Raw genomic sequence first — 13,489 nt, forward strand, 5'->3', positions numbered from 1 at the left:
TGTGCATCAGGTAGCAACACATGAAGTTGAATTCCTGGTGCATTAAAAAAAAACACACACATACTGAGCAAATCAAATTGTGGTTCTAATCCTGACTCATACATGGGTCTACCCACTATCGGAAACAGAGTTTTTTTTGTCAATGTTACGAAGTAGAATCAATATAGGGTTTTTTTTTAAAAACAAATCTCTTGTACCTCTCAAACAAAATAGTTAAGATTCCCTTTACTAGGCGGTGCAAGAATACAGCAAGTAACAACCACGCACTAAAATGTCAACAAAACATTTACAATACCGATGCAATGTACATACACACTAACAGGGAACTATCCTATATGCACATTCATATAATCAAACATGCATCCCTTCATACCTACACACATTTAAGGATACACACACACAGATACCATATACACGGAAAAGTATACGTATACACACACACACACACATACATACACAACACTCCAGTGTTTGCTTACCTCTGTGACATCCATGACCTTGATGGCCGCCAGCTGTCCCGTCTTGACATGTCGACCCTGCAGAGAGAGAAAGGGGAATATGAAACAACGGGGTGGACATCTTTACAGTCAAATAACTGAAATGTTTCACCCCTCGGCAGTTTTACACACCCGCGCAGTCTTGTAATCCCTAATCCACAGTTTATGTATGAATGTAGCTCAGCCATGAGACGTCGAAGAGCTCCATGTTCTTCCCTCAGCCCAGATGAGAGAAACCTCTGTGGCCCAAGTTAAGTTCAGACACAGCACAGTCTGTGCGAACCCAATCAACACAAAGGCTTTCCTGGCCATACTTTAACAGACTGAGATAACCTACGGAGTGAGTCAGTAGATCACAAAAGCCTGAGCAACATTAGAAACAAGTCGTTTCCCTCTCTACAACAGCAGGGAGGAGCACGAGGCAGCAGGCCCAAACCTGTGTTTGCTGTTTGTCACTTCGAATTGTATTGCTTGTGACAATTCATGTAAAGTGTTTCATTTACTTTCACTGACAGAGTAAACCTCCAGTAACCAAAAGCATTTAGACTGCATCAGTTTTGTTTTTGTTTTTTGGATTTTCCCCCCCTTTTTCTCCCCAGTTGTATTTGGCCAATTACCCTACTCTTCCAAGCCGTCCTGGTCGCTGCTCCACCCCCTCTGCCGATCCAGGGAGGGCTGCAGACTACCACATGCCTCCTCCGATGCATGTGGAGTCGCCAGCCGCTTCTTTTCACCTGACAGTGAGGCGTTTCACCAGGGGGACGTAGCGCGTGGGAGGATCACACTATTATCCCCCCGAACAGGCGCCCTGATCGACCAGAGGAGGCACCAGTGCAGCGACCAAGACACATACCCACGTCCAGCTTCCCACCCGCAGACATGGCCAATTGTGTCTGTAGGGACACCCGACCAAGCCGGCGGTAACACAGGGATTTGAACCGGCGATCCCTGTGTTGGTAGGCAACAGAATAGACTGCTACACTACCTGGACGTCCCTAGCTTGCATCAGTTAACACAACTACAACAGACAACCTCTTAATGTATCCTGCATATAAATCTAGATTCTAGATGTCTGCATATGTGCCTCTTTCCTACTGTGTTTGTATGTCTGTGTTGTGTGTCCATCAGTCTTTCTGTGTACGTCTGCCTTTGTGTGTTTATCTATATCCATGATTACATTCACCTCCAAAATAACTAGGACCTACAAAAGGCCATCTAACTGCATGTGGGAGGCCAAAATATAGCCTGCGGCCATGTTAGAGATATAATGATACCTTTCTCAATGGATTTTTTTTTTTTACCCAAGACCAAGAAAACAACTTGAACAAAAAAGGGGCAGTACAAGTCAACATTTAAAGACAGTGAACCACAAAGACTTAGGGTTTAAGCCTGCTCTTTACTCTTTACAACATAAACACAATGCTGAAGTTACCACCAAGCGGCAACAATGCTACCCATGTAAACTTGCTATGACATCACACTTTAACACAGGAAGCAACAGAATAGGAAAGGCAGGGGGTTGGTGGTTTGCAGGAGACGAGTGTAGAGAGAGAATGTGTCTGCAGGTCGGTCTGAGTCCTCGGGTGCCACTGTGTGCGTGCATATGCATGGACACCCACACAGGCTTCCACACATGCATCTAAGTTTGTGTGTGTGTGTGTGTGTGTGTGTGTGTGTGTGTGTGTGTGTGTGTGTGTGTGTGTGTGTGTGTGTGTGTGTGTGTGTGTGTGTGTGTCAGTGAGAATGCTAAACAATACGGTTTTCTTTGCCTAAAGGAGGACTACCAACACCTGAGAAGGACCCGACAGCCTCCCCACCCGAACTCATCCTCCCCCGTCTACATGACATGGTGCAGTTCAGGGGCTAAACCACAGAGGCTTAACCCACTTTGTTGCAGCTTGGCAGGGCTGGGGTGGGAGGGTTGATCAGGGAGCAACAACCTGGAGCTGAGGATATGAGAAAGCGAGTATGAGAAAGAATGGGAAGGTGTGTGTGTGTGTGTGTGTGTGTGTGTGTGTGTGTGTGTGTGTGTGTGTGTGTGTGTCTATCTGAGTTTGCATGCTTTCTGCTCGCCCTAGCAGACAGGGCCCAGGTATAGAGGCTTCCTGGAGAGTGTGGTGGTGACAGAAATACACCAGCGAGAGAGCAGGAAGCCCAGCCAAGCAGCGACAACCCACTCACAGAATTACAAAGGACAAAGGAAGCACTTTACCGATCAATACTATCCAAAAGTTACATCACTATCTGATAAAAGCATATGTGCTAACAGTAAGGCATGACTGGGTAACAAGGTCAACCCCATGCATGCATAAGAAATAAGCATTACCTTTTCAAATCAACATCCTTGTTACATTATTAGGCTACCATGTTGAAAAGGAGAGGGACTGAGTGTTGGTTGGGAGGCAGATGGAGCAAGGAGGGGTTAATCTGGTCTACCAGGCACGCCTGTGACCAATTAGCCTTCCCCATATGAATATCTGTGTTCCTATGTTTGTGTGATTCCATTACAACATTACAATATCACCTGCAGTAACCTCAATAACAAACTCGAGGGCTTACTGAGCATGTGCCATCGACAGAGGACAGATATGGACATATAAGCAGCTATGTAGCCTCCTGTTATGGGAATAGTGGCACAGTACACAGAGCTGGCTGTGCACTAACAATGAATGGGCTTTTACAACTGAGGGCATGCTGGTCACACAAGCATCACCTATGCTAGGATCAGACCACATGGGATTCAGCCTGATTTTTGGCTTAGTTTTGTCGTTGCCGACAAATTTCCAGCATTGGGCCCAATTATGAATGTCGGGAACAACGAACAGGTGTCTACTCTGTGTAGTGTGACATAATCGAAGAACAGCAATGAGGCATCTGGGATGCCCCATGACACCCCAACAAAAAATCTAGCATGTCAGAATTTTTTGTATTTTCCTGCCTAGTCTGACATCTCCTACGACGTTCCTTGATGTTGACCAATAGGATGACAGAAGGCTCTCTGGTACACATCTGTAGACATGGCAAAGAAAAAGAGGGACGCTGCTGTTGCTGCTGTCAGGTGGAACAACGAAACCGAGGACAGGTTTGTTGAGCAGTGGCAACAATACCCCTGCCTTGTTGACATTTCTTCGAGGGAGGACCATGACAGAGTCAAAATAGATAGGTTAAATGTTGGTGAGAAATAGCGGAGGCACTTCAGCAACCCAATGAGTCGCCAGTTAAACTATGCTAGGTTAGCATTCCCCAGTAGCACTAGCCACAACAGCGTCCACAATAATTTTTTCCTTTCTTTTATTTTTCTTTTTGGAACACAAAACCACCAGCATCACACGTGTTTCTGTAGCCATGATTGACAATTTATTGATCCTCCTCCCTGACAAACTATGAACTCGCGTAAGATCGTGAAAGGCAGCATACGATGATTGGTCAGGGTCATACCTGTAGTGTTGCCAGACTTCTGGCGAAGACATGGCAAGAATTTATGGCACTATGATTGCCTAATCTGATATGGTGACCATCGTGAAAGACAAAAATATTGTTAGTCCAGTGGTTGGCAACCTTTTGGATGTCCCGTTCCACTTTACAAAGTTAAAAAAAAAAATTACAGACCCAAGTGCCAGTTCATTTTCATATTGAGCATTTATCTATTTATTTACTGCTGCTGCTTGTCTCCCCATCTAGATTCTACATGCCATAAGATCTGCACTCCACACACACACACACACACACACATTATTTGTGCAAATGTATGAAAATTACAAGGGCACAAAAGAAAATTAATTCAACCTTACCAATTTAGTGCAACCCTTGTTTGTCGCAATATCTGGTAACCACTGCTAGACGTAGACCGTCATTTACATGCACTCTTGACAAGCGCTACGCTGAATACTGACGCATCTTTCAATGCACAAGTTTATGGTCCTCTACATTTTCCGCCATGTCTGTAATGAACCTCTCTACAGTTCTAGGAGAAAGGTATTTCTTTGATCCTGTTGGTAATCGTTGTCTTTGTTTGGTAACCCATCAAATATGACCTCCAAACTCCTGAGGAATGCCTCCTTTATATTCTCTCCATCAGAGAATGGCTTCCCATGTTAAGCAATGCCCTGAGCGGCTTTATAGCTGCCCTCTGTAGCTTGGTTTTTGGTGGCACATTGCTTCTCGTACTGGGCCACTGCCCCCTGGATTGATTCAGTTTTATCAGCCTTATCTCTGAAGTTTTTCTCGTGCCTGTTTCAAAATGATTAAACAATATTGCTTCTGCCATCGTCACTTGTTCTTGGCATTAAGTAAAAAAGAAATCTAGCTAGCTATGCTACGTTTTCACTAGCGCTGTAATGCTGCGCTAGTGGGCAGATCAGAGGGAGGGGGATGCCAGATCATGTCACTTGTGTACGCTCTCTTGCTGTCAAAAATAATGGTGTATTTTGAGACTACAATTATTTCAGTGTTATTCTAAATTGAATTGTTCATTTAGTTCACAAAATTGGGCTATACTTTATATTAAAAATGTTTTTATTAAAACAAAGTATATGCCCGCGTTAATGGCCACATGTGCCACCGTGGGCACACGTGTCATAAGTTGCCAACCCTTGGTGTAGTCTCATCCCGGCATACTGTCTACTGCAGGCTGTGGTACTTTAACCAGAATGTACGAGTGTAAATGTATGTGTGTGTGTTTGTGTGTGGATGGGTGCGCGCATGCTGAGTACAACACGGCTTTTGTGTGGGTGAAAGAGCTTGTATGCTGCCTCATCAGCAATACATACTGTTATGTTCTCTGCAGGAACAAATGCATGAAATGCATGAGAGAAAGAGTGAAAAGGTGAGCAAGAGATCATGAGAGAGCAAGAAAGAGCACGAGAGCATGCAACAAAGAGAGAAAGAGAAAGATCCATGTTGGCTGTGCCTTTATGTGGTAGGGTGCATTTGTCCATTATGCACTTGGGCACAAGACTTTGGAATTAGTTTAGGCTTGTGTGTGTGTGTGCGCATGTGTGTGTGCATGTATGTGTGTTTGCTCAATGCTCCTTAGCCAAAGAGGCCAGCTGACCTCCATCAGCCTCCATTAAATTCCAGCATCCATCTAATACAGGCATGGCTGCCCATTATACTGCTCCTGCTGAGTCATCTGTTTCACCCTTGTGCTCTCTCTCACACACACACACACACACACACACACACACACACACACACACACACACACACACACACACACACACAATGCTAATAACAGTTTGTATGTGAGCATAAATGCAGTCTTAAATGCTCATAGAAACTGCCTATACAGCTCCCACATACACACTCAACATACACACCTCATATTGATTACAAACTTACAGTACCAACACAATGCAAAGTACCATGCTGAAACACAGTACACATGGCTTACACACAAACAGATGTGACCACATCCGGATATGCATTTAAAAATTACCCAAATGAACAGACTGCTGTACAGAATACAGACTTACATAGCCAAAACATGAGAGGAACCACAGCAATAACTGGATAACTGGAAAACTGGGAGTCCAACAAAAAAAAAACGAAACAAGTAAAAACCTTGTAAAAATACTGTGGATTATTTTAGAAAAGATGTTCTCAGTCAAGTGGTTTGATAAAAACTAGACAAGAAAAGCACTCAGGCAGGCAGGCAGCCATTCACACCTCGATGTTTTCAAACGCAGCACATTGAAAAGAAAACACAATGAACCAAGGCATTTAGGGCTTCCACATTAATGTACACTTGTGTGCGTGCGCATGCACGCACGCACGCACGCACACACACACACACACACACACACACACACACACACACACACACACACACACACACACACACACACAGACACACACCTGCAGCCAAAACATAAAATCCCGCAGGTTTTACTCCTGGCTCATTGTAAATTCTGTCTGGCTTCACTCCCTCACCTTGAGATTTGGCACAACTGAGTTTCTCCTTCCATAGGGCCTCCTCAGCTACTTGCTGGTTCAAGAAAATAAAAGGTGCAATGGGGAGGAAGATAGTGGTTGTGGGGTGGACAGACAGACAGACAGACAGACAGACAGACAGACAGACAGACAGAGAGAGACAGACAGACAGACAGACAGACACACACACAAAGAGAGAAAGACACAGACAGAGAGAGAGACAGACAGGCAGATAGACAGAGACAGAGAAAGGATGGAGTAGAAAGAAAAACTGGATCGGTGAGAAAGAGGAGGAGATAGTGGTAATAGCATAAAGAGTAAGATGGTAGTGAGAGAGAGAGAGAGAGAGAGAGAGAGAGAGAGAGAGAGAGAGAGAGAGAGAGAGAGAGAGAGAGAGAGAGAGAGAGAGAGAGAGAGAGAGAGAGAGAGAGAGAGAGAGAGAGAGAGAGAGGCTGGATGAAAAGGAGAGAGGAGGAAGAGAGGAGAAGGAAGAGGAAAAGAAGGAGAGGTTGTGGGCCAAGGGTTTTTTTTTTTTCTGCTGATGAAGCAGTTCTTTTCAACAGCGTCTGGGGAAGGAGGAGTGCGTCGACTGGCCTTTATTCAGCTGCACAAGGACTGATTTCTCTCTCTCTCTCTCCTCTCTCTCTCTCTCTCTCTCTCTCTCTCTCTCTCTCTCTCTCTCTCTCTCTCTCTCTCTCACACACACACACACACACACACACACCACAGCCAAGTAGTGCCCTCATTACTGGCGCATTGCATGTTTGCTACTGATGTCAAGACAGTTGTTGGTGAATGCACATCTTCACTCTGTCAGCTCCTGGTTTTAAACTAGCAGGGCCTCCACCTCCATTTGATCATCCCCATCGCTCTCCCCCTCTCTATTCTCTCCACCACGAACCCCCCCCCCCCGCCTGTCCTGCATCAGTCCTAAGATTTGGTTTCACAAATGTTTTTGAAGCAAAAAAAAAAGAAGCCCCACTAGTAATCAGCATGCAACCACTGTGTGTGTTTGTGTGTGTGTGAGAGAGAGAGAGCGAGAGAGAACGAGCGAGTGAGCGCAAGAACATGTGAGTGTGTGAGCATTTGCCAAGCAGTGATCATTTGTGGTTATTGCATCTGGTCGATTGTGTTACGAATTGACTGATGTATAATTTTCAGTGTCCATGTTTGTATGTATGTATGTGTGCCATTAGTGTTCACAGAACTGAGACATTATATAGGTGAATGTCACTGAGGTAGAGTTTTTGTTTGCATGCACGTATCATACATACGCGTGTGTGTGTGTGTGTGTGTGTGTGTGTAAGGTGACCTCAGAATACAGACAATAATTACTGCAGAGGACTCCTGCCTGGTGGTTAAAATGTTGACATCATCTTCTCTGGCTCCTCTATTCAGAACGAGGGACTGCCTTACAGGCTAGCCTCAAGTGTGTTTCAGTGTGTCACACACACACACACACACATTCGCAACGTAAGACACACATAGGCAAAACAGACGCACATTCAAGGTCCAGACAAAAGGTTGAGAAAGCCAAGAAGGACAGACACACAGAAAGAGTGTGTCAAGAGTTCCTCTTAAGAGTCTGACGTAAGGGATGAATAAAATTATCAGTCCACGACAAAAGAACACTGAAAAAGCACCGTTTTCAAACCATGAACAGGGTGGATCATATAATTACAACATCTAAATTAGCTGACAAACAATCCGCCGCGTAAACTGATAGTTGTCATAGCTAAAATGCAAATATTAAAGGAGCTATAGGCGGCCGCCGGTTTTGGCAAAATTTTAAAATTCTTATTATATCTCGACAGTAATCGATAGTACTAAAAAAAATAAGACGTTTGACACCGAAATGGGGAAAAAAGCGTAGTTCCTGTAAGGGGCAGGAGCTAAAACAACGACATCCAATCAAACGAACGACCAAGTCAAATGATGGGAACCAACGAGCTGCCTATCAAACCCTAAGTGACACACGCGTTTGTTATGCGCATAACAGTTGCGTGTACACAAAGGCCGGTTGCTAACGCATAGCTGCCTGCTAGCTACCTAGCAAGCCAGTCGTGATTGCTACAACCGGTTTGTTGTTTATGTTCATGATAATAATAAAGTTAGTTTTCTCTTACGTGTGTGACATCCATTTGGTGCAGCTAATTCGGCTCCGCTCATAATGATGCTCGTCTCAGGTGAAATGCTTTCGCGTCAATCAGCTGGTGTGTCCGGCGCGTGCATGTGTTTTCGGGGCGTGGCTATGGAGGCATCCTGATGCTTTCTGATTGGGAAGGGCGGTGTCGAATTCGATTTAAGGATCTGAAAATATTTCAAAGTTCTGCCCAAAATCAACAGCCGCTTATTGCTCCTTTAAATACCTTCAGTCACCAACAGTGGATTCATGATCAGCCAGCTTTCCTTTGAGCAGACATGAGTCGAAAACAGAGGTGAAGTGTGAAGCGGACATTATGTTAAAGAGGTAACCAGTTTGTATTGAGCCTGGCGTCACATTTACCGCAGAGCCACACTCCACCACATCGTCCCTGTTCTGCTATGACTACCCCTTTTGACCCGTCTAAAACTGAGACACACTCACCACTCCACCGCATTTTGATCACTCATTTCACAAACATCTTGACATCCTCTAATACACACACACACACACACACACACACACACACACAACCCCCAAACATGCTTTCCTCATCCTCTCATCCTACTCTCCCACGGCTTCTGCCGTCTCCAGATGTCTGCCATGATTGTGTCATTAGTCAAGTAGTTTGGGAAAGATTTGTGTCCCGCCACATGGAGCATCAACTACTTTACTCAGGAGAAAGTTTGGGTTTTCTCGGGCGGAGGAAGTTTTGAGATTTTGATTTTCTTTTCAAGGGTCACCCTAATCACACCATCACTGTGATCCATAGCTGCAACAGCTCCAAGCGAAGGAGAGGGAAAATTCAAGGTTTTTTTTTTTTTTGGATTTCCACCCCTTTTTCTCCCCAGTTGTACTTGGCCAATTACCCCACTCTTCCCGAGCCGTCCCAATTGCTGCTCCACCGCCTCTGCCGACCCGAGGAGGGCTGCAGACTACCACATGCCTCCTCCGATACATGTGGAGTCGCCAGCCTCTTCTTTTCACCTGACAGTGAGGAGTTTCACCTGACAGTGAGGAGTTTCACCAGGGGGATGTAGCATGGGGGTGGATCACGCTATTCCCCCCAGTCCCCGAACAGGCACCCCGGCCACACATACCCACATCCGGCTTCCCACCCACAGACACAGCCAACTGTGTCAGTAGGGCCACCCGACCAAGCTGGAGGTAACACGGCGATTCGAACCGGAGATCCCCGTGTTGGTAGGCAACGGAACGGACCTCCACGCCACCCGGACGCCCCCCACAAGACAGGTTTCTGACATGCCTGAGAGATTTTTTTTTTCATGACCCTACAAGGACTGAAGAAAAATCTTTCTTGGGTAAACAAACATCATGACACACATCTGAGGAAAAAGGGAAGTACAGATAAAGCAGGTGACAGAAGAGGAAGGAGGAAAAAAGGAAGTTTAACTTTTGATAAATTCATCATTGTGGTATGTATAAGTGGTTGAGTGTGTTGTTCCTGAGGCCATTCCAAGCTGACAAGTCAGTGTTTTGCTTTTTTTTTGGGTGGGGGGGGGGGGTTGCCTTGACCATCACTGAACCATGATTCATCCATTTCCACCCCTAATAACCTGCGGCCAGCCCATTTAATCAGCATGTGCTTGCAGATAGACCCCATGGTGGCGTTCCTCAGGGATCACAAGCTCAACTGACGTCACTTGGCTTATTGTCATTTTCTGCTAACTGCATGTTTTTTTTTATTTTGTTTTGCTGAGCCAACACAAAACAGATACTAGTCAGGAAAGTTCATAGACATAGACGACATTGCCGGGTCACTACTCCCAACTGTGCTACCACTGGTGTGAAACAGTTCAGAAAAGTATTTCTGCAACAGGTCAAGAGTAAATTGAAACAGCTGAAAAATCTAAAAGCAGCCAATTTGAAGGGATGACTCCACATAACAGAGACCTCAGAGGTATTCTCCCACATCTCAAAAGATCCTCTGACTTGTCTCTTATCCTCCCCAATGACCAACTGGAAACGAGCAAAAAAAAAAAGAACAATATAAAGAGGCCTTTTCAGTCTAGTGGAGCCTGACCCCTCGAGTTCATAAAGCATCCCCCTATAATCCTTCTGGTGCTGTGCCCTTTGACCTTCAAAAGAAACGGGACTGATCTGGGATTTTCATCAAAGGGGAGAAGCCAAATAGGATGAACTTCCACACTATTCGACTGTCTCCTTTAAAAATCTTTTAGGTATAGCGAATTTAAAAAAAAAACTGTCCAATTTATCACATTGTGGAAGAGAAATTGATTCCAGCCCTGGTACTTTTGTAGAATAGAAAACTTACATTTAACTTCTGCTATGTTCAAACAAAGGCCAACTTATTCCACTGATGTAAAAAAACAAAAAATTCCACTGCTGTGTTCATCCTAAACGACCCAGTCACAGCTGCCAATGTGATTATACAACAAAGAAAACCACACAGTCAATAATATATAGAGCGGGGTTTTTTTCCGAAACCGTCAGTGGTGTTGTGAGTGCTCAACTAATGAGGAGCGGAATATCAACACGGATACAGGAAAAAAGATTTTAATACATTGCAGTACAGGCCTGTTTCGTGCGTCTCCATATATATATACACACACGGGCAGCACGGTGGCGCAGTGGTTAGCGCAGTCGCCTCACAGCAAGAAGGTCCCGGGTTCGAGCCCTGGGGTAGTCCAACTTTGGGGGTCATACCGGGTCGTCCTCTGTGTGGAGTTTGCATGTTCTCCCCATGCCTGCATGGGTTTCCTCCGGGTGCTCCGGTTTCCTCCCACAGTACAAAGACATGCAGGTCAGGTGAATAGGCCATACTAAATTGTCCCTGTGTGTGTGTGTGTGTGTGTGTGTGTGTGTGTGCCCTGTGATGGCCTGACAGCCTGTCCAGGGTGTCTCCCCGCCTACCGCCCAATGACTGCTGGGATAGGCTCCAGCATCCCCGCGACCCCGAAAGCAGGATAAGCGGTTTGGATAATGGATGGATATATATATCTGAGTTGTCTATTACATGCTTGCACCATGTTCACATTCATTTTGTAGAAGTAGCAGTCATTTTATACAAATTTCAGAAATCTTGGATGTCTTAATTGAACACCGGGGTATTTTCAGAGTGATGACCCTTCTCAGCTTGCTCAAGATTCACGATGACTAATGGAAACCCTTATTTAACATCATGTTTATTTGCACAGAGTTCAAGTCTGCAAAACATTTTACCAGACAGAAATGCCTCAGGGTCATGTGTTCTTTACAAGCAATTAGGAGACAGGCAAGCCGATCCCAGGTCAGGCTTCAGGGGGCAACGTAACCATTTGGCATGTTCCTGAAAGGCGTGGTCCTCCCCCGCAACCAAGACACGACCCCTCACTGACTGCTCTGTGCACAAAAAAATGGTACATGCTTCAACTAGATAGCGAATGTGAATATCGTATCGCTTTTGCAGGAAATGGCACAATTATTGTGGACAAGTAAAACGAATTCATGATTTTCCACACATAAGGTTAACGGAGCCCAAAAACAAAAAACCCAGGATATATGTGTCCTTTAAACTCTAGATTAATAAACAGACATGTGATGTGGTGATGAGTGAGTGATGCAGCAAGTCTCTGTTAAGAAATGAATAGGAGCTTTGTGTTGGAAAATCGTGACCAATTAGATTATTGAGAAACGCAACATGGGCTATATAGCGTTAAACTCCAACCATGCAACCTGTTGCTGGACATGCTGACTACAGCACATTAATACTGAGACTACCCAAAACCCCAAATATGAATGTTAGGATTTCACATAAGCTTACCTAAAAACAGGTCTTTAGGCAAGTCCTGAGAGAGATTTGCAAATAACAAGTGCCTAGAAAGAAGCTAAAGCACACTAACATCAACAGGGCACGTGGCATAATATTTGCAGAGCTACCTGCAGACAACGTGACCCATGGCTACTAGAATGACGACAAAGTGGCAAACGATCCGGGGAAAATTTGTCATCTAGTCGGCCCAGCTGATGGTTCAAACTCATTCTGAGTGTAAACAAAGACAAGTCAGCCATTTTGGATTCCACCGTTGATGATGCAGAGCGAGGGAGAGTGAGAGGGAGGTTGTTTGTTATGTTTTTACAGGGGAGGTATGGAGAAGAATAATAGGAGGTCAGGAGAGGAATAATAGGAGGTCAGGAGAAGAATAATAGGAGGACAAGAGCAGATCAGAGGAGAGGAGCAATGGTTTATCTCGAGGTCAGAAACATGCCAGTGGGAAGAGGAAAAAAATCGCTGATAAGAACAAAAACGGACAGAGGGACGATGCTGGTGATGACACATAAATGCCAGAATTAAGACTTTTTTTCATTGTTATTATTATATACCTGCTGTATTATGGATAGCATTTTTCAGCTTCCTCTAAGCTGACCAGAGACTGAATGGAGTCTCAGAGACACAATGATGACACAGGAAGGAGTTGGTGGGTACCAGTAACCTTTCAAGTAATGATGATTGATGATGATGACGATAGGGGAGGAAATTACCTGTTCCTTCCATCCAAGAGCAAATAATAAAATTCACAAGATAATGTGAATATTTTGTTCTCCCTTTCTCTCCTCAATTGTATCCAGCCAATTACTCCACTCTTCCAAGCTGTCCCAGTCACTGCTCCACCCCCTCTGCTGATCCGGGGAGGGCTACAGACTACCACATGCCTCCTCCGATATATGTGGAGTCGCCAGCCACTTCTTTTCCCCTGACAGTGAGGAGTTTCACCAGGGGGACGTAGCGCATGGGAGGATCACGCTATTCCCCTCAGTTTCCCTCCCAACGAAACAGGTGCCCCAACTGACCAGAACAGGCACATACCCACATCCGGCTTCCCACCTGCAGGCAGGGCCAATTGTGTCTGTAGGGATGCCCGATCAAGCCAGAGGTAACACGGGGATTCGAACCGGC

General features: G+C 45.1%; 1 protein-coding gene across 3 annotated transcripts in view; it reads right to left on the reverse strand.

Annotated features, from left to right (window-relative positions):
- Positions 1-13,489, reverse strand: part of LOC130120757 (mitogen-activated protein kinase kinase kinase kinase 4-like) — a 157,328-nt gene that overhangs the window by 91,271 nt on the left and 52,568 nt on the right. For all 3 annotated transcript variants that reach the window (XM_056289475.1, XM_056289474.1, XM_056289476.1), the window contains exon 3: positions 480-536. In XM_056289475.1, the coding sequence (XP_056145450.1) occupies positions 480-536 (57 nt within the window). The remainder of the gene's footprint in view (positions 1-479; positions 537-13,489) is intronic.

Source organism: Lampris incognitus, chromosome 11, assembly GCF_029633865.1.
Source record: "Lampris incognitus isolate fLamInc1 chromosome 11, fLamInc1.hap2, whole genome shotgun sequence".
NCBI classification, from domain to species: domain Eukaryota; kingdom Metazoa; phylum Chordata; class Actinopteri; order Lampriformes; family Lampridae; genus Lampris; species Lampris incognitus.